Source organism: Hirundo rustica, chromosome 14 (genome assembly GCF_015227805.2).
Source record: "Hirundo rustica isolate bHirRus1 chromosome 14, bHirRus1.pri.v3, whole genome shotgun sequence".
Taxonomy (NCBI): domain Eukaryota; kingdom Metazoa; phylum Chordata; class Aves; order Passeriformes; family Hirundinidae; genus Hirundo; species Hirundo rustica.
In genome coordinates this window covers 17,124,648-17,151,855 of record NC_053463.1, presented here as the reverse complement: position 1 = coordinate 17,151,855, position 27,208 = coordinate 17,124,648, and the positions used below count along the sequence as shown (strand labels likewise).

The 27,208-nt window shown below is 44.9% G+C and overlaps 2 protein-coding genes across 5 annotated transcripts in view; one reads left to right on the top strand and one right to left on the bottom strand.

The window, feature by feature from the left end:
• Positions 1-27,208, top strand: part of CTNNA1 (catenin alpha 1) — a 117,916-nt gene that overhangs the window by 35,040 nt on the left and 55,668 nt on the right. The gene's annotated exons all lie outside the window — the stretch shown is intronic.
• Positions 19,002-27,047, bottom strand: LRRTM2 (leucine rich repeat transmembrane neuronal 2). 3 transcript variants are annotated; one of them, XM_040078591.2, is made up of 2 exons: positions 26,361-27,047; positions 19,002-26,024 (listed from the first exon to the last, which is right to left on the bottom strand). In XM_040078591.2, the coding sequence occupies exons 1-2, from the start codon at positions 26,362-26,364 to the stop codon at positions 24,475-24,477; spliced, it is 1,554 nt and encodes a 517-aa protein (XP_039934525.1). In that variant the 5' UTR covers positions 26,365-27,047; the 3' UTR covers positions 19,002-24,474. The 3 variants fall into 3 exon arrangements, with proteins under 3 accessions (XP_039934525.1, XP_039934526.1, XP_039934527.1); XM_040078592.2 differs by having other exon boundaries at positions 19,002-25,596; positions 26,361-27,045; XM_040078593.2 differs by having other exon boundaries at positions 19,002-25,575; positions 26,361-27,045.

Here is a 27,208-nt window from a genome sequence, read left to right as displayed (position 1 = left end):
TCCTTTTTAAACTTGCATTGCAGATCCCTTCTGGATTTGAAATAACATGGATGCCTATTTGCATTTGGGTTTTATTACTTGGAATAAGCTTGATTCTTGCTGCTGGTGCTGAATGGCAGAGCTGGAAAGGGGAGGCCTAAATTCATTATTGATTCTGAGTAGCTTTGTAAAAGCAGAGTAATCCAAGGTCTTGGTTCTGGGATCAACTGCCTGGAATGCAGTAAATTGACTCTACATCAGTTGCAGCTGAATTTGTAATATAACTCACAGATGGCAAGACTCAGATCTCTGTATGATCTGTGGTAATCAGGCATTCTTGGTGTCTATTTTATTAATTAAAGAAAGAAATTTCAAACCATATTTGAGTTTAGTTGCACATTGATTCCAGACTTAAGGAGGGCAAGAGGGCAGAGCAAAGCATTGAACTGAATGATGTCAAGATTAATAGTGCAATCAATAAAGAAGCTGATAAGAAATATCAGCAAATACAATGGAAATGGTCTTTTGGGTCTAACTCCATGATCTTGTGTGGGTACATGTTGACCTGTTGCAGTTTGCTCCAAATAAAAAAGATGATGGTGTACATTTTTTGACACTGCTACCAGCTTATCCTGGCATTGTCTTTGCACTGGCAGCTGCTGAGATTCTTCTCCCACTGTAGGTACAGCCAACATCTCTGCTTTTCTGTACTGTGTTACTCAGCTCTGCCTCAAAGTTAACATAACTCAAATGAAAACTACATGGATAGCTAAACTACTGAAATGCATTAAAAAAATCCCCAGTGGGCTGACAGCTAAAAAATTTCAGTGTTTGAGAATTAAGAAAATGTGTCACTGACACAGGAATCCATGAACTTTGTTGTGACAGGTTCGTGCTCTGTGCTGTAACCCTCTGGGTGTCGTTAGCGCAGGACTTGGGCAGCTTGCCTTACTGTCAGCTCCGTGTTACACATGACAAACCCTGGATTTGGTGCCTTTGAGGCTGGGATTTGAAGGGGTTTGGGGTTTAGCAGGGTAGAAAGCACAGGCTGTGCCCTGGAACTGTAACCAGCAGTTTCCAGTGTGCTCTCAGTGTGCCGTGAACTTGCAGAAGACATCAGTTATCTGACTGACGTGTAAGACTGGAGATGAAAGCTTCCTTAAGCTTTTGACAGTCAACTTTTACTGCGTGGTGCAGGAGCCATGGGGACTGGGGACAGTTGGGCTCCTTTCCATGAGCCAGCCGTGGTTGGAGGTGTCTGGCTCTGTTTGGTATGAGCAGTGAAGTGCAGAGAACTCTCACTTTTAAGTCTATTCTGTACCCCATCAATTTCTAATGCATTCAGCTCCCCTCTCATGCACACACCAGTAACTCAGCCATGTACCAGCAGAAACGTTGTCAGGAATTGTAGTTTGGCGAGTGCGGAATGCGGGCTCAGAGCCCCATTGTGTACCACATGCTCTTGTACAATAAAATCCCTTGTTACTACATTTGGAAACGATAAATCATGTTACATAAAATAGCCTGACAGGTCCCATTTCAATGGGAATTTTAATGCTTTCGTATTAACATTCTGACTATGTCCTTGACTGTCTGGATTGCATTAGAGGTGCTTGGCAGCAAATGGAGAAAAGCCATTGGGAGCTGGTTCAGCGCAGGCATTCCAGCCACACATCACTTCAAGGATGGCTTTTTATTTTCCCTGGTTTCCATCTTCTCTTTGGCCTCAAGTGCTTGAGCACTACAGCAGTGTCTGTTTGGGGGTGGGGGTTGTGTTTCTTTTTGTGTTAGATTTTAACCTAACCTGTGCTGGTTTGGCACAGCTTGAAGGTGAGGGAGGTGGTTGAGCCCAGGCTGTGGCCCTGCCTTTGCCTCAGGGAACTCTTGTGGGGCACTGTGCTTTGGATCTCGAGGTCTCCAGAGAAGGTCCCAACACTGATGGATTTGGACCTGGTGGATCCATAACTTGCTAAATGCTTGGTTTGCACCCTTGTGTCTATGTTCAGTGCAGTTAGGAGAATGTAATACTCCACACAAGTGCTGTTTCCTCAACCTTAATTGCACTGTTTTGCTTTTCTCTCCAAAGCTTCTCTGAGAATCTCTGATGCTTGAAAGTGATTGGGCAGGAAAGTATCTGGCTTATCTATTCAATATCTCCTGGGGGAAATAATTTGTCTTCAAAACTACCAGCAAAGGATATTTCTACTCCTGACACACTTGCAATTTATAGAATGGAGATGTGTTTTCATGATGAATTTGCCTATTAATAATGTTGATCCACGGCTTTGTATTCCCATCAAGGATCCAAGCTTGGAAAGGAACATGTGAATTTTCACATGACTGTAAAACTCATTTATAGCAAGTATCTGTATACTGAAAAGGCTCTTGCATAGCCCTTTTAATGAAAGCATCTGTTTCTGTGGGAATAGATGTGAATTAAAATGACACACTGATCTGTGTTGATGATAAAGATGCTGATAAAAATTCTGCCTTGAGATAATCTACACTTTCTTTTTCAATATTGTTTGTCAGTTTAAGATGCCTGAATGCTGACGTGATGGATGTTTGAAAGCCCGGATGGGTTTTTCTGTCATGGACTTAGCTGCTCAGTAGAGAGCTGTGCTGTTATGCTGGGCCCTAATTTCCATAGACATTATTGCTTTGACAAAGATGCTGCTTTTAAAAACAGAACATTTCTGAAGTGATAAGAGTTCTAAGTTTAATGCTGACAGGCTGCCATTGAGTAAATATTTCAGCATGATTGGAGTGAAGCCAGATGAAGATGGCGAGAACTTGATGCTGTGTCAGTCAGGCATTTTTGGGCTACAGAATCAGGCTTCCAGGTGTTCACCCAATACCATCTTGGTTTGGGACTTAGTATGGGGTTTTCAGGAGATGTTCTGGTGCCTTCTGTTTCTTAGGGAGCAATATGAGGAATTACTTGTATGTGATACTTAGGGAATTTAAGGGAAGTTCTTAAGAGTCCAGCTCACGTGAAGTTCTGTATGCCTTACGATCTTTGGGTTTCAAAGCTCTTCAGAGTCTTCCCTGTCAGTCCCAGTGGTTTCCCTGAGCTTGTCCCAGTGTTGATGTGGAATTGCTGGTTTAGAGACCCCAAAAATCTCAGAGTGCCCAACCCTAGAGGGGAGGGAGGGCAGCTCATCTGGGCTCCACTGTGTACCCTGGGTGCGAGCAGTGATGCCAGTGGCACAATTTGCAAGTTCTGGTTGCTTTTCCAGACCCAACACAGTTTTTGTACTGTGCAGATGCATCTCTTAAAGAAGCATATGGCTTGCTGAGTTCCTTGTGAGAGAATCCCAGCCAAGCCCAGCACTCACACCTCAGGTCTGGTTCCAGTAGGAGCCTAGGAGTCTCTTGAAGTCTTAAATCACTGCTGCCCTCCATCCACTGCCTTCAGCCGTTGCTGCTTGTTTGGTGCAGAGCTGCCAGCGAGAACTCTCTTAAACTGAATAGATTTGACAGCAGCTGGGACTTGTTCTGAACTGCCTTGTACAGCAGAACTCACCCTTGCAGCCTTTCCACACTTTGCAGCATTTTTGTTACAGACTCTTAATGTATGTAAAAGAAGGAGGGTGCCTGCCCTCACTTACAGTGCTCACTGCAGCCAGCTGTGCAGCAGAGCTGAGCTCTAGTGCTGGCTCCGAAGAGGAGTTGAGTCCTGTGGATACTTCGAGTGGCAGTGAAGTATGCCCATCCTACCTGGTCCCTCCTTTCCCCCCTCACCCTTTGGTATTGTGTTGGTGAAATGCCTGGGTTTTCCTTTCTTTTCAGGCATGTGTCCATCTCCAATGTTAACACATTCTAATCTTCTGATAATGCATTATAAATCCTGACCTTTCCTTAATCTCATGTTGATCAAATAACATTTAAGACTGGCGCAGGGAAAACTTGCAACAATAATGTGTGCACCTTTGTTTGTGATATGGAGGTTGGCATTTTTGCAGTGTTTTACTTTCCTTGAGCTGTAAGTGGTTTTACATAAATACGCTCTAAAGCTGTGCATGGATTCTGCTCTAACACTGTGGTTTATGGCTTAATTAATTTGAATTCTACTGTTTTGTAGGAAAATCTTTGAACTTTATCTGCCCACATAAGATCAAATATGTAGTCACCCTTAATGCAGCTCCATTTGGTGATACTTCAGTAGTCTCTCAAAGTCAAATTCGAGGAGTATGGATGGAATGGAGCATGTAAGTTTGCACAGTGACTGCTGATCTGTGGATAAACAGTCTTTTAGCCTCCAGCAGGATCATGCTCTCAGTGTGCAGAAGTATTACACACACAACTGGGCTTTTCAATTCCTCTCGTTGGAGAAAAGGGATGATGGAATTATTGCAAAGCTGGAATACCACAGTTCTTGTATTGCAATGACATACTTGCATCTCAAGTCCTCGACTTCTTTTTCTTTTGCCTTGATCTACTCAAACTCTGGATTAATTTCCATCTGCAGGATGGGATTCAGGAGATAATGAAGGGAGAGTAGGGGAACAGTCATTGCCCTGTATCTGTGGCTGTGTGGTACTACTTGTCTCCTCTCCAGTGCTGCCATGACATGCAAAACCTGTTATGCTCTTCTACTTTTTTCCTTGCATCTTTTTTACAGCTCCTGCTGCAAGCATTAGAGGGCTTGATGGAAACCTGGATACCACCTTCTGGATCTGGTGTTCATTATCCAGACTCTGCTCTTGCTTAACCTGCTTTATCTTGTGTAAGAAAGCTGATGTTCTGTAATGCTCTTAATGTGTCCTGGAGCTTCAGACATCCTTTGTCCCAGAAAGTCAACTGAATCAATACAGAATAATTAGCATTTGTGGCTTATCCAAATAGTGGCAGCCCTCTGGATTTAAATAGAGGCAGAAGAGTGACTTAATCCTTCTCATGTCTGAGAAAAGGATGAGGCTTAAGCTGTATCTTGGAAAGCTGTTGAAATAGAGGAGAGAACTTTGGATTTCTCCTGGCCTACTCAGGGACACATTCCTTTAGCAGGAGGGACAGGAGTTAGAGGGGAAGCAGCAGAGCCAGCTTGTGTATGGCAGGGTTAAAAACCTGCTCAGGCTATCTGAAAACACTTTGTGACTTTGGAGATCGGATACTTACAAAATATTTTTGCTTAACAGGCATTCTAGGAGAGTAGTTCCCATACAATAACAGCAGCAAAGCCAGAGTTTGTCAGGCCAGGAGCTGCCTTGCAAAGGTGGGCTAAAAGGTGCATTTTTCTCAGCACCAATCAAAAAAAGCACTGGCATTGAGCCACAAAGGGAAAACCAGGGCATGTGCAAAATTAGAAGTAGGCAGTGAAGAAACAAACCCAGATGGTTCTGTGCTAGCTTTCACAAATACCGATGCCTTCCACAAATGGAGGGTGTTTTTCTTTATTGTGTGTGTCACAGTGAACGCAAATATTGTGGGATGTGCAGCCACTCGTGGAGTATCGACTGCACTGTGTTCCTGGTAACCTCTGCCTGTCACGAAACAAGGCTTTTGCCATTCATTGGGTGCTCCACTGCTGCCATATGTGGCCAGAAGAAAAAAATTGCTTCTCAGCTCAGAATGTCTTTGATATGCCTGAGGTGCTGTCAGCTGTGGTTTGCTGAATATGATAACGTGAACTGACGTTATCAGTTACTTTCTGAAACCTGCGGAGTGAACTGGGGAAATGAAGCCTGCTACTTCTCTGGGGGGAAAAAGGCTCTGAAAACAGAAGGTTCTTGGTTTAGGACTGGTTCAACTTTGTAGGTGTGGTATCTTGAGAGTGAAGTCTGTGGGGCGCAGGAAATGTGGGTGACATGGGAGTGACTGGAGAGAGGTGAGGAGCATGGTGGGGATGCAGGTGGATCAGTCCTGGGTGCCATGACTGCTCCAGAGCATCCTTCTAGCTTCCCTTTCATCTGCTAGGGTTTAGGGAATTTATTTTGACCTTGTGTTTAAAGGATGGATTCCTTTAAAAAAGAAAAAAAAAAAAAACCAAAACATAAAGTACTTTTTGTCGCCTTTGATTGCATTTTGGAGTAAGGTTCCCACTTGGAAGTGTGGCAGGCAGCTTTTTTAATATGGTGACAGATGAAGATTTGGCCATGAGGCTGCACACAGGGGCAGTTTTGGGGGGTTGGAACATTGACTTTCCTAAACCGTTCAAGACTTCAAATAATTCTGATACCACTGGATTTCTTTTCATGTTGTCTTGATATATGAATGTAGTTGTATAATTTTTCCCCAAATTAAAATAGGTACAGACATATATTAAGGAATGTCGGAGATACTTCAGCAATTTCTTTGAGACACCAATCTCATATGCTTGAGACTTTAGCTATTTTTTGAGTTTATTTTCTGATATTACCTGCAACATTGGTATATGGTGCTTTAAAAAGCCCATTTGCTGAGTAGGAAGATAACCCAGGGACTTGTTTGTAGCACACACATTTTGTCCTGTATCTGGTGTTGGAAGTTGATGGATGTTTTTCCTTTCAGGCTTCCCAGCAGATGAATTGCAGCTGTGAATGTCAGTGGTGCACAAGTCAGATCCCTCCATTTACATGCTGTCCCCATGGCTTTTAACCCAATACTGTGCACTGCTTTTAAGTGTGCATTATTTTCATTCAAATCCTCTTGACTAAACCCCAGAATTAATGCAATTAATTCTGCTTGTGTAGAGGTTGAGCAACTGGCTGTGATGCTGCCCAGGTGGTTTCTGCATCTGTGGCTTCAGTCACATTTCCCTTTTTTCAAAGGGTTTGTGTGTGTATCCTCCCCTTAGCACTCAGCTTCCTGGATTGTATAGGGAGGAATGTGGGATGTGGGGCTGGCTTCCTCTTCCCTACTGTGCCTTTGAGCCTCTCCTTTGAGGACTCTTTATTGAGTCATTTTGGGGCAAGAAGGTGACTGGAGGGCTCTGATGTCAAGTACAAAATAAGACTGCAGCCATATCACTTGATACTGTTCCCCTTAAATGCCAAATTGTGAATTTCCTTAGAGGCAGAATGAGTTTTTTGGGCATCTCTCCAGGAGTCAAAGAATCCAAATTCTAGAGGTCACTGGACTGAAAAAAGCCAAGAAAATTAGAAGTTAATGCAGAAGTAACTGAAGAGAAAGAAGCTGAAAGCCCTTCTGCCTTTTGCCTGGGCAGTTGACCTCTTTGAAGCTAATGGCCTACTAGATGGGCATGTTCCTTCCTGCAGGGCCAGGCAGGGTCTTCACCAGGCTAGAGAGGTTGATGTTCTTGTGAGGGTGAGTTTGCAGGTGAAGCCCTGTAGTAGCTACAGGTGAAATTTCTCTCCTGGTTGGAGTGGATTCCTGCTCCTTCCCACTGCTGTCAGTCACAGCTTTGCTCACCCCAGGGGCTGCTCCTGTGTGTGCAGGTGCTCAGGGATCTGCTGAGTGAGGAGAGCCTGTCAGGAATGTGTGTGGAGAGAAAAAGATGGTAATTATGCAAATCTTCCTGTCCTGTACTCCCCATATGCTCTCATGAAAGCTTTTTCACAGAGAATGTAAAGCTGCCTTTTTGGTAGCAGATGCTGAATTCTCCAAACTTCCTCTAAATTTTTATCCCTGGTCAGTTTTGTAGTGCTATAGGAGCCTATTTCCTCTGTGCCCCATAGTTAATGGTATCCTCAGCTGGACTTGAGGAACTCTTTTTGAAACAGTGGGACTACATCAAGTACACCGGGCTCTTGTATCCCCTGGGAGTGTTCCTGGTGTTATTTCCAGTGGATTGATTACTTTATGCATTTTGTGAACTTGCTCTATGACTTTGATTCTATTACCCACTCCTGGAGCAGTGCCTGTGTGGAGGGAAGGGTGCTCTCGGTGCTTGACTGCAGTGAAGTGTAGATTCAGTTACAACTTATTTCTTGGTGTAAAACTGAATTTACCAGCTGGGTTTTTCAGATTACTGTCAGCTTAAGTGCCTTCAATCTCCTGCTTTTTCTGTTCCAGTTTTTGCAGTTCTGTGTATTAATTCTGTTTGTTTTGAATAGTTTTTACTTTATCATCTATCTAATGCTAATTCAAATTGTGTATCGAATGATCTCTTAAGAATTAGAAACTGATACAAAAAAAACTGTGAAATGCCTCGGCATCCCATAGCACTCAGCTTTGTTTTCCTTTCTTTTCCTGAATGCTGAGGTGATGCCACCTTTCCCCTGCACCTCAGATGTGCTGAGTGTTTCTAAATGGTTTATTTCCTTTGACATTCATTTTCTTTTGAAGAAGGGAACCACTTCATATGTGTCAGGCTTGTACTGGGATTTTAAATACTTTAATGCATTCTTTATTATCTGCGAGGGTGGCTGGCTAATTAGTTAGCTTAGTAAATAATGGTTTGGAGGTGCCTCTGTGAGAAATGAAGGTATGCACACCATGTTTCTGGGCTTTGTAATCCCCCACGGTGCCCCTGTAAGTCACTGGCTGGGGTTGAATGGAGGTGATGTGGAAGAGGCTGACTTGGTCTGAGTGCACTCAGTGGGATCCCTCCTCCTGGGCAGCCAGGGCTGCTTCTGAGCCCTTTTGGCTTCTCAGGGACTTCACCTGATGCCACAGATGCTGAACCTGCTGAGCCAGCCCTGGGGCCCAGCACAGCAGGGACCTGAAGCTGGTTGTGATGCCTTGAGAAGGCAGACCTGGAACAGAGACTGGACAGAACTAAGAGAATAAAGTAGATACTTATTAAAAGGCCTTTAAGGGTACACCTTGGGCAGGACAAGAGCCTGGCCAGGGCTACAACCAAGGTGAACTTAGACTGGTCACAAAATCGACAGCTGGTCACAAAATAGACAGCTGGTCACAAGGTTTCACACTTCTGTAAATTTTGGTTAATTTGCATATTGGGGTTAATTGTTCAATTATAGCTTCAGATATGAAGTTCCATCCACCTTGTTCTCTCCCCTCAGCCCTCTGTTGTTTGCTTTTCGGGGCCTGAAACTTGTAACAGTTGTCCTTGGTCTTCAGCAGGAAGAGGTTTTGTTTTGTTTACCTACCCTGTGAAGAGAGCTGACTAACAGTAAGAGGCTCAGAGCTGCGCACCTAGGCAGCACAGAATCTGAAAAATATGAAAGCTAAAACTTACAGCATCACTGGAGCCAGGCCAGAGGAGGCACCAGGATGAGCAGAGGGATGGAGCAGCTCTGCTGGGAGGAAAGGCTGGCAGAGCTGGGATTGTTCAGCTGCACAGGAGAAGCTTGGGGGTGAGCTCAGTGTGGCCTTGCAGGGCCTGAAGGAGCTGCAGGAAACATGGAGAGAGACAATTCCCAAGGCATGGAGGGACAGGACACAGGGAATGGCTCCCAGTGCCAGAGGGCAGGGCTGGATGGGAGATTGGGCAGGAATTGTTCCCTGGCAGGGTGGGCAGGGCCTGGCACAGGGTGCCCAGAGCAGCTGTGGCTGCCCCTGGATCCCTGGCAGTGCCCAAGGCCAGGTTGGACACTGTGGCTTGGAGCAGCCTGGGACAGTGGGAGGTGTCCCTGCCATGGCAGGGGTGGGGTGGGCTGGGCTTTGAGGCCCCTTCCCACCCAAACCATTCTGGGATTCTGTGATGGAGAGGAGGTTTTGCTGCTGCTGAGGCTTAACAATTAGTCAGCTTTTCCTGCTGTTCCTGGTGTTTAATGCCTATTGCTTCCTGTCAAAGGCAACTTCATACCTACCTTTTCTGTTGCTGTATTGCAAGATAAGACTGCTGAATCCCCCCATAGGAAATGCTTTAAAATCTGTTGCGAATTAAACCTATTTATATTTCTAATAATGAATAAAGGATACATTAATTCTAACTTTGAATGTCTTGTGACCATATTTGTAAGATTGCTTTATTATCTGTTTCTCCAAGCTGTCTTGCCAGGAGTTAGGTGGCTTTATTCCCAGATTTATAATGTATTCTCTTCCTCTTGGAAAGGGCATATGCTGCCTTGGCTCACTCTTTTTAATTTGAGTTTTGCTGGGGTCTGTGTTGTTCCAATTTTAGTTGTATTTCTAAAGCCTTTTGCACATGTGTAAAATTTGATAAAAACTACAATATCTCAAGGCTTTTACAGTTACTGCAGGTGTAAACTTTAGCCTGCTTTTTGTGCTTCTGAATGTATCTATTAATTCATACAATCTGCGAAGGAAAAACTTGAGATATTCCTTAGATAAGGTTGCTAATTAACATAAAAAAGAAAAACCAGGCCTGTAAAAAAGCAGCTTCAGTGGTAGATTACTCTCCAACCCTAGCAGCTCTCTGGTGGTTCCTGCAGAAGTGGTTTGTCCCCCTGATTTGGTATTCTGAGACATTTCCCCGTCCATTCTGCTTCTCCCATCTAACCAGGCATACAGGAAGTGAGATGAATTGACCCATAGCCAAGCTTAACAGTCGTCACTCAGCAAAATCTCCTCGGGAGGAAACAGCTAGAAGTGTCGACAAAATATTGGGCAGTCCTCCTTGAGCTGCTGGTTGTCACTCACAGCAGCCTGGGTCACATCTCACCTGGCTGCACTTGGCTGCAAGGATCCAGCATCATTTTCATCTGGGTGCTGCAGGAAGTCTAAAATAGAGCTGTTATCAACAGTTCTGATCCATTCCAGGGCCTGTGGGGGCTGTTGTGATGTGGTGCTGTCCTGCTGCTTTTCCAGCACAGGTTTTCTGTTCCTGTTTGGGCTGGGCAGCAGCTGGGGGCTGTGGTCCAGGAGAAGGAGCAGCCTAGCTGGGAGTGCTGGAGTCCTAAACCTTGGCGCCTCACAGCAGAGAGGAGTAGGAGCGTGGGATTGCAAACTGCAGGAGTAGGATGCCTGACCCGCTGCCAAATAACCCCTTTCCATCTGGAATTATGTGAGTCAGACAGACCACTCCTCTCCCTTGTGTGTCATGGAGGCAGGAACTGCCCTGGCATGGAGGGGGTGACCTCGAGATGTGCTCAGGGGGTGAGCGTGCTGCTAAGAACCCCAGGATTTGGGGCTCCATCCCTGTTTGGGCCAGAGTTGGACTCTGATCCTTGTGGCCTCTTCCAACTCAGAATATTCTGTGGTCTGAGCGTGCTGTTGGAAGAGGGGCCTGGCGCACTGAGCCAGGGCAGTCAGAGCACTGCAGCTGGCTCTGAGCTCAGCTAAGAAACATCTTCAGCGTAACAAGAAATAGAAATCTAAATCAAATGTGCCATTTTGCAAAAGGTTTCAGGTACATTTGTTTGGTTAATGCTGAGTCTGGTCTGGCTTGTAGAGTCCCAGCACCATGATGTAATGGAAACTGGGGAAACTCGGTTCCATGAAAAGTCAGGTTTAGCATGTGATGTATTATTGCCAATTTGGGTTTTCTTTTGCGCTTTTAGGGAAAAGATGTATGTTGATGACTTTCTTGGCACCCTGGCACTTTCCTACCATTACTGATCTGTATAAATAGGTATTTTTACTTCAGTGGTAGAAATGTGCAGCAGAGGTATAGAGCCTTTGTGCTATACATCATAAAACATATGCTATTAACTTTTTAGGTATAAGAGTAACCCTTAAGTGAACACTGGTAGATAGATCTGTTACCTGGAAGTGGCGTAAAAGTAGTACAAAATGTTTGAGAATCTGTTGTTTTTCAGACCTGATAAACAGCTTTCTTCATCCCTTGCCTTCCTCCCCCACACCACAGGTGCAAATAATAGTATGAAAAAAATTACTTCTTGCTGTTGCAATAAAGCTTTTTCCCCCTCAAGAAATAATACATTGATAGCACTAGACAGTAATTTTAAAGGTTTGGTTTCACCATCACTTAAAAAAGGACTTACAGAATCATAGAATATCCTGACTTGGAAGAACCCACAGAAATTCCAGTGCCCAGCCCAGATCCCCCAGCAATGCCCCCCGTGCATCCCTGGAGCACTGTCCAAATGCTCCTGGAGCTCTGGCAGCCTTGGGGCCGTGCTCATTCCCTGGGGAGCCTGGGCAGTGCCAGCACCCTCTGGGGGAAGAAACTTCTCCTAAAATCCAGCCTGAGCCTGAAGTCCAAAAATATCATATCAACTGGCTTTCCTCAATTAACCAGGTGAGATACCTGTTGTAGAAGGAAAACAGGTTTGACAAGCAGGACTTTCTCCTCCTGTGGCCATGTGGGTTGTGACTGATGCCTGCATTGTCCTCCAGGTGCTTTTCAACACCTCCCAGAATAATCTCCATAACTTTATCCAGCACTGAAGTGGGACTGACAGGCCTGTGGTTTCCGGGGTCCTCCTCCTTGCCCTTCTTGAAAATCAGGACAATGTTCCCCAGCTTCCAGTCAGCTGGGACCTCTCCAGATTCCCAACGCCACTCAAAAATCATCGAGAAGGGCTTTGTGATGATATCAGCAGCTCTTTGAGGATTCTTGGATGAATCCCATCAGGCCCCCATAGGTTTGTAGGGATCCAGCTGGAGCAGCAGATCCTGCATGATTTCAGGGTCAGCTGGGAGCTGATCATTGTCACAGTCCTGGTCCTCCAGCTCAGGGCACCGGGACCCCCTTGGTCCATGTTGAAGACAGAGGCAAAGAATGCATTAAACACCTCTGCCTTTCCCTGTCCCTGTCTGTGAGGTGATTGTCCTCATCCTGGATCACAGGATGTGAAGTAATTTCTATACTGCCTTTTGCCATTAATATCTTTGAAAATTGTTATTATCCCCCACAGTTCTGGCAGCTCCAGCTGAGCTTTGTCCACAAGGATTTTCTGCCCACAGTGGGGAACAGAATCTCTCTGTTCTTCCCATGTCACCTGACCCTGCTTTCTCTGGGCACACACCTTCCTTTTTTGCCTCGTTTCCAACCTGGCCTTGGACACTTCCAGGATGGGATCAGCTACATTTGGTTGTTGTTAAGACGTGAATTCTCTCAAACCAGTCCCAGTAATTTTTGGCAGCTCCCAGTTTTGCCCTTGAGTGGGAATTCCAGACTGAGTTACAGGGATTAGGAATCGTTTTTAGCCCAGAGCAGTCCTGAAGCTTTTGGTCAGTTGCCATTAAAGTTAAAAGATGCTGTGAAATGTGGAGGAAGACATGTGTGTTCTCCTGATTTTGCTTTTTCATTAGGGAACAGACTGCAAGTCTGAAGTTGCGAATTATAGCTCTCCTGTGAGAAAATAAGAATTTTGGAAGTTTTTTATATTAGTGAAGCAACTAGAGGTATGTTACTAACTTGAAATATTTTGGTTTGAAGGCAGTGGAATGGTTTTGATAGCAGAGGTAAAACAAGCTTCTCTTGATTATAACTGTACTATATAAAAAGAAGTGACCAAACCACTTGTCAGAATAGAAACCAGTCTGTGTACATGCCTTGATAGAAATTGGTTTAATAATCACAAAAAAAAATCCTATTTTCTGCTCAGAAGGGGTGTGGGTTTGATTTTTTTTTTTTTTCCTGGCTCAGCTCACTAAAACCTGTTCATGTTCTTTACCATATTTTTCACCTTGTGCCTGTGAACAATCTGGATCAACTATGTGGACTTGTCATTTAATCCTAGTCCTGTCAGTAGTTAAAAACACTTCCCTTGCATAAGCAAATGCAGCAAACAGGATGGAGAAATTATAAAAAACCCCTTCTACATCTCCTTCCATGAGTGAACTTCCCCTTAGTAGGTTTCTTTTGAGATTTACTTTTAATTTTAAAATATTTTGAATTTATTTTGGTTAGTTCCCTAGGATCACTGATTGCAAGTATGTCATAATGTGACACAGGAAATCCATGTGAAATGTCTATTATTTTTATATATATATATATATATAAAACTGCATACATGTGCATAATGAATCCTTTAGAGGGATAGGGTGATTGGGTTATTTTGTTTTTTTGCATGAGCTCATATTTTTTGAAGTGGTTTCCTGGTATTTTCCTGCTTCCCCTGGATGTTTGATGGCCAGGCAGGATGGACTGGGTTTTGCTGTTGACTGTGCCAGCACAGGCTGAGGTTGGGGCAGTGGCAGTGAGCTGTTTTCCACGGCGCAGCTATGTTTGCATGAACAATTGAAATGGCTTTCTAAAGCTGATGATCACTTACTAATTTGCCTGATGAAGACTACTGGTTTTGAATAAATGGACAGTAAAAGTAGGTGTCAGAAAGTTCCTCTCTTGATGATGCAGCTTTATTGGGGCATATTCAAGTGATGGAGTGCCCACTAAGAAGAAAGAAGCAGTCTGCAGCCGGGTGGCATCAGCTCATTTGCATGTGGCATAAACCTTTTTCATATGTCTCTGGACACTCTCCTGGCGCCCTTTGTCAAGTTAATTGTTGTCCGTAGACAGCTGTAGGTATGAAGGGACAATATCCTGGGATTTATCTGCTGGGTGCACTGGAATCTGCCTCCTCTTTGTCCATGTTTCCATTTCTCTCTGTGTTTTAGGGTGTGCTGTCAGACAGGAGGGGCTGGGGAAGGTGTGGAGGACTCATCCCATAGCTCTGGCTCCAGCAGCGATCCCGCTGCTGTGCCAGTGCTGTTCTGCTCAGGAACCTCCTGCTGCTGGCCTGGGCCCTGCTGGGGAGGGACAGCTCTGCAGCAGAGGGGCAAGGGCTTTGAATTCATTCCAGAAACACCTCTTGGATGTGAAACAAAGCAGTGGTTTTATCCAAGTTTCAAATTTGTCAACAAATATTTACACTGTTGACAAATCCAAAACTTGTCCGGAAGAGACACTGTGGTTCAGCAGTTCCCAGCACTGGGGGTATTCTGAGTGGTCTGTAAATAACTGGAATTCCTTAGTCCTGATGCCATTGTGTTGTTACAAAGTGAGCTCTGTGGGTGTTTGCTGAGTTTAACTATGGGTGGTATTTAGCTGGTGTAGAGATTGGCTCTGCACTCATTGGCAGGGAGGAATACCTGGCAAGAGCTCATTGCACAAGAGACATTGAGGCTGCTGCTTTGTAGTTTCAGTTGAGAGTTGTCCTGGTTTGGCAAACCCAGGACAAGGGTGAACAGACAACTCCTAAAAATTCAATAGAGGGTGAACATACATCTCCTGGAAGTTCCTTGTTACCATGGGCTCTGGGACCTTGTCAGAAGTATCTCATTTTTGTTCTCTTCAGGATTGTAGTGTCACGTTAAAGATGCGTTACCTGCCAAAGCTCATTGGGCTGCTTTGTTTTGGTTTTGGTTGGTTGGGTTTGGTGGTTTTTTTTCTGGTTCATCCCAATCAGATGTCTAACCTTAACCTTTTTGGAAGTTTCTGGATGCTAACTGCAGGCGGGAGGCATCTGTCACGTAGTTACAGCTCTCTCACTTCCAAGCTCCACAGCTGTCGTCGTGCCCATGGACGTCTCAGAGCTAACCCACAAGAATATAAACTAGAGATGGCTTTGTCTGCCTGCCTGCCCTGTGGCTGTGGAATTCTTGAAGGCCTGGACGCTGCATGTACACACTTGATACCCAGAGAGCTTCCAGCTGTCATTAGGAGCTCCCCAGCTTGGCTGCCTGTGCTCTGGTCAGCCTTGCAGTGGCCTGCTGCTCCCCTGGCTGCTGAGCTCAGTGTTTGTCCTGCCTGGAAGCAATTCCAGCTATTTCCATCTTCAGGACGCTATCTAGAAAGCTTGAGGAGGAGTTCTTTAAATTATTCAGCTAGAATTTCAAGCAGCTGTTGTTGTTTGTGTGGGAGTGTTGTGCTTCAGGGGTGGATGGGATCAATAAGTAGTTCCAGGTCTTTACTGGAACATGTTATCTTCTCCCGAGGACAGCAGGGATGGTGCTTTAATACCTCCTGCTCTTTATTTCACAGGTGTGTGCTTAGACCTGGGGGCTTGCAGCATGTCCCTGCTGTGTGGTTTTCCCAACTTGGGGTTTGTTCCTGGCTCACATCCTTTGATAGGTGTGAGTTGAGGGTGTTCAGTGCACGACCCCTCTTTGGAGCTGCTTGGGCAGCTGAAATTTGCCTTCCTCAAAGCAGAGGTTGTTAGCAAAGCTACTGAGAGTGGCTGCAGTGCAGGGGAATGTTTTTCCCCAGTAAAGTGCTGTGTGGTGCCTTCAGAGGTAGAAGTTCCCTTGTGGTGTTGTGTCCCTGTCCCCTTTCCCATGTTCTCCCTCCTTAGCAGACTGTGTCATTACTAGCTTTACTAAGAGCTCTATTAATTTTACAGGTTTTTTCTCTAAAAGAATTTAAACTTAAAGTGGTGTTAAGGTTGAAGCAATCCATTTGAGGGCAGAAATTGATAGTCCTAGCTAACAGCACATGGCATTTAGGCAGAGGTTCTGCATATGTGATGGATTATTTAGTGGGAAAGAGAGCAAATGCTTCCTAATAGGAACAATTGCTGTAGAGTTGAGCTGGTTCCACATTTACACGCTTCTCAATATTTTTAGCTTTTTGCAAGCACACAAGTAAAACTACTTCTTGCAGCAAGGTTTTCTGAATATTTTGTACATAAAGGATATTTCAAGTATTTTAGTGGCTATACAGTTAAGAGGTATCTTGGAAGGACCATTCTGGTTGAAATGCATTTCCTGTATTTAATGCTGTTTTTAATCTCATGTGGTCTCACAAAACCCATTCTACCTATTAAATATGCAATAAAGCTGTTCTGTTTGGTAGAAGATTGTATGTTTAAACAGCAGAAGTCCTCACTACTGTATTTTAAGATTAAAAATTCAGCTGCTACACTACCTTCAGATTCAGGGTCATTAGAATGGATTTTTCAGATTTATTCTCCTGATTACAATACAGAAAATTAATTGCTTTTGACTGTAAAGAATTATGACTCATTTATTATTTAGGAACCTTCTTGATGGATGAACCTTTTCCACTTACTCCAAGACTTCTCATGAAATATGCCTTGTTTTTTTAACTGGTATAAAGCATGATGCACTTCTATCAAACAGCGGCTGCACTGCCCGCCCTGTGGGATAGGGAGGGGTGGAAGGGAAAACCAGCGCCTCCTCTGTGTCCAGTTTGTTTGCATAATCAGTGTGCAAGGAGTAGAGTCTGCTGGGGATAACAGGGAAGTTACTTCCCTGGCATTTAAAAGAAATACTTTGGTTTTATAAAAGATTGATTACTTCATTTAAACATCCAGATAGCAGAGAATACCCTTTCATTTTGCTTGTGTGTGCATACCAGAAGTGTTTGTGTTACATACTAGGGAGAAGAAATTGGGTTTAATTCAAGGGGTGTTCCCCTCTGGTCGTGGTTCAGCTTCTTGCTCCTGGTTTTTATCCTCAAATGATTTTTGTGTGTGTTTAACTCTTGTCCTTTTAGAAAACTTAGAAGAAAAAGTCAAATTATAGACCTTGTGGATTAAAACCAGCTGAAGAGCTGAAGTCAGGATTTGGTTACCTGTCAGCCCAGAAAGGTTTGCTCAGTGCCCTTGGCAGCCAAACGTCTGGAGTTGTGCATCACAGAAACAAGCTCGGAATTGTGCTAATGAGACACTTGTCATTTTTTTGTTTCATAGAATCGCAGAATGGTTTGGGTGGGAAGGGACTTTTAAAAGCCACCCGAGTCCAGCCCCTTGCAATGAATATGAGCAGCAGATCAGGTCAAAGCCCTGTCCAACTTGGCCTGGAATGTTTCCAGGGAAGGGGCATCCACCACTGGATAACCTGTCACAGGGCTTCACCACCCTCGCTGTTAAAAAAAAAATTCTTCCAAAATAAGTCCCAGAGCACAATTAATCCTATGTCAAATATGGGAAATAGAGCTTTAACTCATTACAATAAATTTTCCTAAAATCTTCATGGTAATGGAATTGTTTATTAGGTAACAATGATTTTTTTAAAGCTTTTCCTTAAGAGATTACAGAAAATACTGACATCATCGGGGTTTTGTGGTGGGTGATCACTCTCACTGAATCCTGTCCCCTTAGCCTTGGCATTCACTGGAGGAGGGAGCCTGGGTTTCCCACTGCTGCATTTTTCAGTTCATTTGTGCAGTCCTCTCCAGTCAAATTCTTGAATCTCAATTCTTTTGCAGTTGTCTTAGCAGAGCCTGCATTTAAAAGTAAGTTGCTAGTGATGTTGACATTTCCTTGCTCCTAATTGGATTTAAAGGTTTTGCATAATGTATTCAGAATACTGTTTTTTCTCTGAGGTGTGTTACCTTTGCTTGTGAGAACAACTGGGTTTGTAGTTGAGAGAGGCTTTTCCTTGTACAGTTAGTCTCTGAGAGTTTAGGAAAATAGATATATTATGTGCTGCTTTGAGGTATTAGAAGGATTTGAGAGGCAGTTTGCCAACTAACATTTAAAACCCTTGAGAACTTGTTCCAGCCAAACCTTTTGATAAAAAAGTAAATGCAGCTACAGCTTAGTTACTGAAATGATTTTAGCTGGTGGTTCAGTGCATGTAATCATCTTGGAGCATCCTAAACGTGTTCTTTTGTTCAGTTCTCTTTCGCAGCTTTTGGGCTGTGTCTGCAAACTCGTCACTTCTCAAACCCAGAAATCCTTCCCATGATACTGAGGCACAGTGGCTCTGAGCGCTGTGTTGGCTGAGGCAGCTCATGTAAAGAGCACTTCTTGTGCCAGGGATGTTTTGGGGACCCTTCCTGGAGGGCTGTGACTCAGAACTGATGGGATGTCTCCCTGTGTGACACCTCCGAACTTTGCAGGCTGTTTGTCCTTTCCACGCTGTTGGCAGGGTGTTCCCGCTGGAAATGCCAGCTCCTGGCTGGCACAGTGACCCACAGATGCCTGTGGAAGTGTACCTGGGGACCCAGGGGCAGAGCCAGGCTGGGCCAGGCCCGTGCTGATCCTGATCCAGCTGCTCAAGGGCTGAGAGTTTGGCTTAGGTTTGGCTTTCTCTCCAGTCCTGCTCACTCAGATTTTGGTAGTCAGGAGACACCTGGTTTGGGCAGAGCCCGTGCAGCCCTGCTCACTGTGGTACGACAGAGGGTTGTATTTTGCTCGCTGTGATGCAACAGAAGGGGCTGGATTTGCTGTGACCCTGGCAAATGGCCCAAACCTGACTCCTGCTTGGGGCAATGGGTACAGACTGCTTTTACCATACCATGGAAGAGTGAGCTTTTGACACCTCTGCTTGAAAAGGGAGGAAGAAAGAGGCAAATTCAGTTTTACAGTATACACAATTTTAATAACAAAATGCTTCTGTACACTGCACTTGTTTTACTCCATTACTCACACCCCCTCCCACCAGAAACTGGCTCTTGAAACATAATTTAAACACAACACATCTAGGACTCTCTGTAATCTTGGGTTGCTAAGCTGGTAGAATAGTTCACTTAGTAGTATTTTCATTAGTAAAAAGAAAAATAGGTTTTGTTTGGCTTTTTACAAAGGAGTGGCTGGGAGGTGGCAGGGATAGCTTCTCAGTGCTTACACAGTGGTGTACAACCTGCTTACACAGTGGTGTACCACGGTGTTTGACCCCGTCTGAGGCCTGATTATACCCGTCAAAGCCTCGGGTACCTTTCCCTAGATGCCTCTCAGAAGATTTTTACAGTAGATGTGAAAAGCTGAATTTCCAGCTGATTCTGAAATTATCTCTAAGCATCCTGCTAACTGGTGCCTTAAAAAGCAGAGCCCAGCACCAATTTTAGCATCTGGGACATTTGCAGTGGAGGAGGGTGTGGGGAGGGAGGAGTTGCTGCCTTTGGTTTCTGTTGTTTCCTTGCTTGTTCCTTTTTGGGGGGGAGGAGAAATTCTGTATCCCCCTCTGAACTTGTTTAATTTTTATGGAAAACTTCATAAGAAAAATGAAATTCAGAAGCTCCTGGGTAAGTTTCATAGGTCTGAACAGATGGATTTTGATAGCTACACAGATCACAAAATTAAATCAACTTTATTTCCATTAAAGTAGTACAGAAATTATCTTAGACACATTAGAAATAAGTGTGTAGTGCAGATTTCTGGTTTAAAGCCGCAGGATGTTTCTGATTTTACAAGGCAGCGATAGGCCCCTGTCTTGTAAGGGAGTAATGGGACAGAAGCTCAGATTTGCATGTGGCTGATCACTGAAAAATCAGATTGTTTCTGCTTGGGGAAGAAGCAAACAAAACCAAACACCGATGGAGCAGCATTCATTATGTTTCCATCTGATAGGGAGTGGGAGCTCAGTGCAGAGGAGCACTTCAGCTGGAGACTGAGCACTCACCCATTTCACCCTTCATCAAGTAATTTTTACTTGTGTGCATTTAAACACTGATCTAATGCAGAGAGACTAACTGGGAGCATTAATTCAGCCTGTTCCCGGAGCATGACTCAAAACCTGAACTTGTGCTGCTGGGTTTGCTTTCCACTGGCATGAGGATGGGGGAGCAGGGGAAGCTGCCTGGAGATCAGCGAGGATGGACATCTTTGGATGGGACAAAAACCTTAAGAGCAGTATAAGAGCAGTACTGTTTCTAAAAGATCCAGAGACCTCTGAGGTTGTGCCTGGAGGTGTTGAAGCGCCTGTAAGCAATGCAGGATCTGTACAGTTCGAGGCTGTGCAGCAGAGATGTTATTTGGGGAGGGCAGGTTAACAAGCTCCTGTCATCAGTGCTTGTACTGAAATACGATTAATTTAAACCAAATCATCGTGGTTCTTGTTCCATCAACAAAATAAATCAGGGACTGCTGAGTAGCACAACTATTCCAATCCCCTCCTTGCCTGGAAGAGTCACAAGCAATTGCGAATGGAAGACAGTAATTAAAAAAAAAAAAAAAAAAAAAAATTAACAGCCTCTGGCCATGTCCTTGTGCAGAGCGATGGCTCTGCCTGGTGCTCGCTGTCCCTCCGCAGGGAATTCAAGTTGACTTCACTGCTACTGTTTGACGTTCTGCGAGTTTTATGATACCTGTTACCCTAAATGTAATGTTTGCTGAATTGCTTTGCTAATGCCTGGAATCTGACAACAAATGGATTTGGAAATAGTAGACGTAAACCACGGATTTTGGGAGATTGGCTGTGGATTAGTGTGGGGTACAGAGAGGGAATGGGAACTGTGCTGGACTGTGCCTGCTGGCCTCCTGCTCTGCTGTCTGCAAGCCAGGCACTGCAGGACCAGTGGAAACTGGGAGTGCTGGTGGGAGGGAGAACTTGGGTGCCTGGGTGGGTTTGCTTGGAGAGGCACTGGAACAGTGCTTTAATGCTCGGAAAATCGCCATGAGTGGCAGGGATGGAGAACAGGGTTAAATTCAGCATTGCTGGAGCACTTGTCTTTGCTCTTCTTGAGTGGAATTAAAAGCTCATAAAGATGGTGTGGGACAGAGCGGGGCTGTTGGGAGAGCACCTCCTCTGGAGGAACCTCAGCTCCTCCTCAAGCCACTTCTTGTTCCCATGTGGAAGACTGAGGTGGTACCCCTTGAACTGTCTGACAGCCTGGGTTTCTGCAGGCCCTGCAGGGCAAGGTGGATTGCTTCCTGCTAATGCAGCTGAGGCCATCAGAGTTCAGTGGTGACATCTGATGGGGGATGGCAGCACAGCCAGATTATTTGGCTGCCAGGATAATTAAGGAGCTCAGTGGTAACTTTGTCTGTGCCAGTACCCTGCAGCTGCAGGTGGAAGTCATCCCCAAGTGCCTCCTCGCAGGCTCCCAGGGCTGACCTGTGCCAGCCAGTGTGGGGTGAGGAAGGTGCACAGACAGGGACAGTGATGCCCACTCACCTGCTCCTAGGGCAGCGTCCTGGGCCTCGGGAGATCTGTGAGCACCTAGTTATGGGAAGGAGTGAAGCAAATCTTTCTACAGTCAGCTAAATGCCCCTGGGGACCAATATGGGTTTGTATTTCTCAGCTTAGCTCTGGTCTTCTGTCTCATATGGGACTTAATCATCCAGAATATCTGCTCTTTGTCCACCTACCCTGCAGGATTTTTTGTAGTCAGTTAAAAGCAGTAATTAATTTCCCAGAACAGGTGTAAATGGACTCATCTTAGTATTAACAGTAACAAGAGTTCAAAGATATCTCTATGGCAATCCCATTAGGCTTCACTGGATCTCTTCCATTAAAGTACAGAGTCAAGGGAAGTAAACAAAATATCGGTTTTATAATAAGGGCACTGTATATAAAAATAAAATTATGTAAATTAATATCTTCAAAACCAGCAATTGAAAAACCTTTATGTAAAATTTTAACGGAAGTTACTTATCCTGCTATAATTGCCTTGGACAAATTCATCTCACAAGAAAACATCAAACTGTTGTATAATTGTACCCTAAATACCTCACTAAGTGGTAATACAGAGAGAAGAGCAGAGTGAAATAGCAAACAGATTTTTATGCAGTGGTTTTTCTGTTTAAAAAGTTTGCAGGATTGTTTGGTACATCACAATTAGCATACTGTAATTATGGATTTCGGTCAAGGTATGGCAACACTCTGAGGAATTTTGTTTCTTCATCGGGGTGTGCTGGTAATTGTTTAACACTGCAGCATTGGATGCAACACATTTTTTAGTTATACATACATGTGTATATATATAAAATAATTTTCCATCCCTCTGAATCTTTTTAGCTTTGGTTAGAATGTTTACAATATTTGAGCAGTTGACTTAAAAATAATGTAATCCTTTGGAGACCCACCCCCCACCCTTGTGGCATCTGAGTACCACCATCACTGCATAGATCTGCAAATATTTACATATAATTCCATAATACAGTATAAATAGCAATATGGTACTTCTGGCTAAAGAAACCAAATTTCCCCTTAGAATGAGGTGTGTGTGTGTATATTTATATATGGTTTTTTAAAAAGTCATACTAGTTTAGATTCTGTCCCATATCGACTAAGAAACAAAACATTTTTCAGTGAACTATTCTATAAACTAATCATATTCTCCTAACTTATCAGAAGGGGTCTTTTTTTATCATGAATTCTGGAAGAGGAGGACAAGTGAGAGCTTATATTACAGGGGCTAATTCTGTCTCCAGAGAAACCAGTGGAGTTAGTGCATGAAAATAGCTTCCCAGTGAGAGGAAGCCTCAGCTGGGGGGGCAGCAGGGGGACAAAGAGAGGCTTCTTCCTTCCTTCCTTTCTTCCTTCTCTCTTCTCCTTAACCTCGCTGTTGATATTTGCTTTTAATTAAGAGAACCTTGCATTAAGGGTATTTACACATGAAAAGGTGTTGAAATGCTGTTTGTTCATCGTCATTAAGTAATTAGCTTGAATTCATGTAAAGCATCATCAAGTGAAACCAGGGAGCCAAGGACTGAATGTACTTAATATTTCCAATCGATCCTGCTGTGCTAAGCGTCCCTAAAAAAGCTGCACTGCCAATCTGGGGACACATGGAGAGCTGTCCTGCTCCTGGGGGTGTGTGTGTGTGCCCATCCTGCTCCAGGGTATGTGTGTGTGCCCGTCCTGCTCCTGGGTGTGTGTGTGTGCCCGTCCTGCCTAGGGCTGTGTGCCCATCCTGCTCCTGTGTGTGTGTGTGTGTGTGTGCCCATCCTACCCAGGGGTGTGTGTGTGTGCCCATCCTGCTCCTGTGTGTGTGCGTGTGCCCGTCCTGCCTGGGGCTGTGTGCCCATCCTGCTCCTGTGTGTGTGTGTGCCCGTCCTGCCTGGGGCTGTGTGCCCATCCTGCTCCTGTGTGTGTGTGTGTGTGTCCATCCTGCTCCGGGGTATGTGTGTGTGCCCGTCCTGTCTGGGGCTGTGTGCCCATCCTGCTCCTGTGTGTGTGTGTGTGCGCCCGTCCTGTCTGGGGCTGTGTGCCCATCCTGCTCCTGTGTGTGTGTGTGTGTGTGTGCCCATCCTGCTCCTATGTGTGTGTGTGTGCCCATCCTGCCCGGGGGTGTGTGTGTGCCCGTCCTGTCTGGGGCTGTGTGCCCATCCTGCTCCTGGGTGTGTGTGTGTGTGCCCATCCTGCTCCTATGTGTGTGTGTGTGCCCATCCTACCTAGGGCTGTGTGCCCATCTTGCTCCTGTGTGTGTGTGTGTGTGTACCCATCCTGCCCGGGGGTGTGTGTGTGCCCGTCCTGCCTGGGGCTCTGTGCCCATGTGAACTGCTCCTTCCTGTGCTTGCTGTCCCTTTCAGCAGGCTGAGCCATGAGCACACACAGAGCAAAACTGTATTCCCCAATGCACTGAAATTCCCACCTGAACCCTTGTTGCTATTTTTCATTTTTCCCTGTTGTTTTCCCTCCCTTCCCTTACTGGAGTGAAATGCTCAGAGGAGGAAAATCTTCCTCCCTGACTGCCCTTAAAGTGCCCCGAGCCAGCTGCAGTGTTTGGGATCCTCCAGCTGCAGTGGAACGAACAGATTCCTGCACAGATATCCAGTGTCCTTCCCCTTGGACTGTTTGCAGTAGAAAAATTAGAATATGGAGACTTGGATATAAATGTTTACACACAGTCATATAATTACGTAACATGAAACATTTTACATAGTTTGAGGTGAGCATCTCTTTAGGCTTTTAAACATTAGGAGTGCAAGTTTAATGTAATCATTGCTTCTTTAACACTGAAAATATTATGGATTTATTTTTTAAAAAACTTAAAAATACTGCACCACTCCATAAACAATGTTTCCATTAAGTAGCTTGGAAAATTAGGCTTTATGTCAACATTTGTAAAAATTAGAATCTGATGTAGGTCCCTACAATTTTAAAGTAGGTTACTTATCTGATTTACTTTGTGATGGGCTGTAGGTATTATACTTCACATTCTTTATAGGGCAGCTGCTGGCACTTGCACTGTCCGTAGCCATTGATGATGATGAAGGGTCCTTCGTGGGTGGGTTCGTACTCATTATAGGGTCCTTGGTCTGACATATTGGCCATATGCAGCCGCGTTTGGGATCGGAGCTGCCTGTGGTTTTGAATCATTGAGCACTGCCTAATTCTTCTTAGTGTGGGAGGGCAGCACTTCCTGGAGATGAACACTATAAAAATGATAAAAAAGAAAGAAAACAATAAAGCCATTGTTCCTGTAATTACCCTCTGAGTGAAGATGGCATTGTTTGGCTCGGGGAACTGTTCTTCGGTGGTAACGACCATGCCTGCCGTAGTTGGAATCTCTTTGTCTCCCACATGGAAATGAGAAGAGCTTATTCTTTTCGTGAACTCAGTAGTTGGAGCTGTGTACGACGTTGTAGCCACGGGGGTAACCACAGTCGATAAATTCCAGCAAAGCTGAAAACCATACACCGCATCCAGAATATCCTCTCCCTGGGTGTGGTCGGGGCTGTGGCAGAGGATGGAGTGCTCCCACCGACCTTGGAAGCCACTCAGCCATGTGGCCAAGGCGCAGATCTTTGGGCTGCATTCCCACAGATTGCCGGAGAGGCCCACGGTGGTGAGGGAAGTCAGCGAGCTCAGGATCTTGGAATCCAGAGTGGTGAGCTTGTTGTTATCCATGAGGAGGGTTTTAAGGTTAGGCATAGTTTCGAAGACGGTGAGGTCGATGGCTTTGATTTCGTTTCCAGTCAAATCAAGCTTTGCTAAGGTGCCCCAGGTCCACTCCATCCCACATGTCAAGTTGCTAATTTTGTTCCACTGCAAGAAGAGCGTGTGCAGGCTGCTCAGCCGGAGGAAATGAGCAAAATTAATCTTTGTCAGCTGGTTGTGCTCTAGGTGAAGCTCCCTCAGCTTAATTAATCCCGCAAATCCATTGCGAGCCAAACTTCGCAAGCGGTTTGTGCTCAAATCCAGGAATTCCAGGCTACGACAGTCCCAGAACAGGCGGACCGGGATGGTCCGCAGGGAGTTGGATCGCAAGTGCAAGGTCTGTAGCTTGCGAAGGCCGTAGAAGAGCTCGGGGTGCAGAGAGGACAACTGATTAAAAGAGAGGTCCAAATTCTGCAGGTTAAGCAGCTGGCTAAAAGTTGTGTTTGGCAAATGAAAGATTTTGTTGGAACTTAAGACTAATTCCTTAAGTTTATACAGTCCTTGAAAAGAATCTTCTCTGACTGTTGCAATTTGATTATGATCTAAGTGAAGCCAAGTAAGTTGACTGAAGCTTGCAAATTGATCCCTTTCAAGTTCAGAAATATAATTGTGCCTCAGTGACAAACCTAGCGAGCCCTTTTCAGTGGTGTTTGGCACTGAGTGAAACCCCTGAGAGTCACAGTAAAAGAGCAGCTTCTCACAGCGACATTTTGGTGGACAAGCCATGCCCAAGGCAGGCAGCATTTTTAAAACCATACTCATTGCATATAGTGCTGCCAGCATACGAGCCCCTAATGGCCACTTGAAATGTAAGCCTGCAGAATATAATTTAGGAAAACAACAAGATAGGATAGCCTTATCAGTACACTTGGAACATCACGGTGGAAGATTTCACTGCAGATAACATTGCCATGCATTTCCAACAAGCTAATTCTAAATGCAAGAAACAACTTACTACGACAAACCGAATACTTGGACATTACACTTAGGAGGAGGCTTTATCTCGATTACGGAGGGTTACAGTGGCACTATCGGTAAACATTTTTTTCCTTAAGGTTCAGTGCAGAGCAATCAGCTTTAGCATCTTAACTGCTCCTTTAAAGCAGAGCTGTCATTCATTATACAAGGAACAGAGAAACGCAGGAACTTACCCATTCTTTTGAGTACATTGGAGGGTGCATTCAGTCGTAGTTTGAGACTCAACGCCGTGAGTCTGTGAAAGGCTCTAATGTAAGACAGCCTTGAATAATTGACTGGGTTTAGTGTCCTTTGATATTAGTGCAAAATCCACAATGCTCTCGGACTATTCCTTTTGAAACTGCTGCCTTGATCTCCTCTGACAGGTCTGCAATTTTTAAATCTTAATACAAGTTTTCATCCTCCGTGGCTGCTCAGCTGGTTAATTGAAGCTCACGTTTTCCTTTTCCGCAGCTGTGGCTTCCTTTAGTCCTAACTTGTTGATGGCAGATGGGTGGCTTATTGCTGAGAGAAGCTCCTGTAGTAGCATGAGTGCATTTACTGAAAAGCTTTTCAGGGAAGCGGTACAAGAATGGATTTGCTTATGCGCTGCGACCACACAGGGCTCTATATAGGCTGACGTCACCTGGTGACGTTCCTTTTGTTTGGGTTTTCCAGAAGCTTTGCTGTTTTAAAGCATTGTGCTGCATGCTGTGATCATGTTAAAGACCACTGATAGAGGGGGGAAAATCCAGCGGCAGGAGTCCTTCGTCCCCGCGACAGGAGCAGGAGGGACTTGCAGAGCCCTGCTCCCCCCGCATCTGCACCGGCTCTGCTCAGCTGGGGTTAAAAGCAGCGCAGAGCCACGGGTGGAAGTGCCTGAGTGCTGCCTGCTCCCACTTTTCTGCCAAATCTCCCTGCCTGAAAGGGACTTAGAGATGCAAAATGCGCAGAGTTTGAATAGAGGATGCTGGTCAGTGCCGGCTTTCACGGAGGTGAGAGGGGTTGGGCAGCTCAGAGCTCCGTGTGACAGCTGTGTGCG